Consider the following 1,681-nt stretch of genomic DNA (forward strand, 5'->3'; position numbering starts at 1 on the left):
GGGCTCCCCCACCTCACCCACTGTGGAGCCTGAGAAGCCAACCTGGGAGAAGAAGTTTCTGGATGACATCAAGAAGCTTCAGGAGAACCTCAAGAAGACCCTGGACAATATGGCCATCGCAGAGGAGGAGAAGATGGAGGCGGTGCCTGACACAGAACGCAAGGATGACAACCCTGAGGGGCAGTTGCTGGTGAAGGTGGAGTGGCCCAGTGAGACACCTGTGCTCTGCCAGCAGTGTGGTAGGAAACCTGGAGTCACCTTCACCAGCGCCAAGGGCGAGGTCTTCTCTGTGCTGGAGTTTGCACCCTGTCAGTCAACCATCACCTTCCCTCATCACCTCAGGTTCCTGTTTGGGTAAACAAACCTGGAAGCCAGGTGGCTTGTCCTCTCCATGTCCCTGAGCCTGCCCCACGGGACAGTGGTGGGAGGCACCTGGGCACAGGCAGCTATTCCCTACAGGCCGTGCTTCCCAGGGCAGCCGCCAGGGCCTTCTGTTAGGCACTGACTGTTTTCTTTGCCTCCAGCAAATCACTCTTTCAAGAAAATTGAGTTCCAGCCTCCAGAAGCCAAGTTCTTCAGCACAGTATGGAAGGAGATGGCTCTGCTGGCTACCTCACTCCCCGATGGCATCATGATCAAGACTTTTGAGGACAGAATGGCAAGTGGGCTAGTGGGAGTTTGGTGGAGTCAGGTGCAGGGATGCCTTGGGGTGCTCAGTGCCCAAGAGGCCTCCAGCCTGCAGTGCCTGGACCCCAAGAGTTGAGCAGCACCCACCTAGCTACATCCCCAGGGTTGGCAGCTCAGCTGAGGGCTCAAAATGGGAGTCCTGCAGACCCCAAGGACACCCTCGTGGGGCCCCATTGGCCTTCCTTTACAACTTAGCTTTACATCTGTAATTTTGACTGATCTTTCTTAAAGATGGGAGCCTCATAGAAGTGCTCAGGCTGCCTATGGCCGTCTCTTACCCCCTGTTTGCCCAAATCCAAAGCCTCCTCTCACTCCCAGAGGTCATGGGACGTGGGTGGAGCTCCTTCCAGAGGACCTTTTCTAAAAGAGAGTGCATTCTGTGTCACTCAGCACATGGTCGTCATGCACATCCCTGTTTTGCCTTCAGGACCTGCCCTGTATCTTCCTGTTCACCCAGAGTGTTCTCTCTGTTACTGAAGAGCACATTCCACTAGGCCACTCCTGTGTTAAGGACAGGCCCTCATAGAAAACGGTGTGAGAAATGGGAGGCCATGCTCTGTGTGCCAAAGAGATGCTCAGCATACGCTTTCCTTGAAGGGAAAGACAGTCTGAGAGCTGGATGGGCCAGGGCAGCAGAGCAGGCTTTGTGTTGCTGCTTGAGGTTCATTTTGTTCTTTTCGGACTGGATCCCACTCTGTAACTTAGTAGCCCAGGCTGGCTTCAAACACACAGTGATCCTCCCACCTCAGCCTCCCAAGTGCTGGGATTACAGGCATGAACCACCACACCCAGCTTGCTTGAGGTTCTTAGCAACACTTTTTTTTTCCCCTGGGTTTTGGTAAAGTTCCTTTAGAAAATTCCAGCCTATCCTGTAGCAGCTGCTCTGAGGGAGGAGGCGATCAGTTACTTTTTGTTCTGTTAGCTTTTTCCCATGTCTCAGAGACTCCTTCCCAGGGTGGCTGAGAACCCATGGGAGGGCCCTGCTCTCCAGTTG

General features: G+C 54.0%; 1 protein-coding gene across 1 annotated transcript in view; it reads left to right on the forward strand.

Annotated features, from left to right (window-relative positions):
- Nucleotides 1–1,681, forward strand: part of LOC103735503 ((E3-independent) E2 ubiquitin-conjugating enzyme-like) — a gene marked incomplete at both ends in the record, with an annotated part of 6,652 nt that overhangs the window by 3,915 nt on the left and 1,056 nt on the right. The window contains 2 exons of the mRNA XM_029564363.1: nucleotides 29–308; nucleotides 525–681. Of these exons, the coding sequence (XP_029420223.1) occupies nucleotides 29–308; nucleotides 525–681 (437 nt within the window). The remainder of the gene's footprint in view (nucleotides 1–28; nucleotides 309–524; nucleotides 682–1,681) is intronic.

The sequence above is a fragment of the Nannospalax galili genome, unplaced genomic scaffold (genome assembly GCF_000622305.1).
Source record: "Nannospalax galili isolate Female #2095 unplaced genomic scaffold, S.galili_v1.0 scaffold237, whole genome shotgun sequence".
NCBI lineage: Eukaryota > Metazoa > Chordata > Mammalia > Rodentia > Spalacidae > Nannospalax > Nannospalax galili.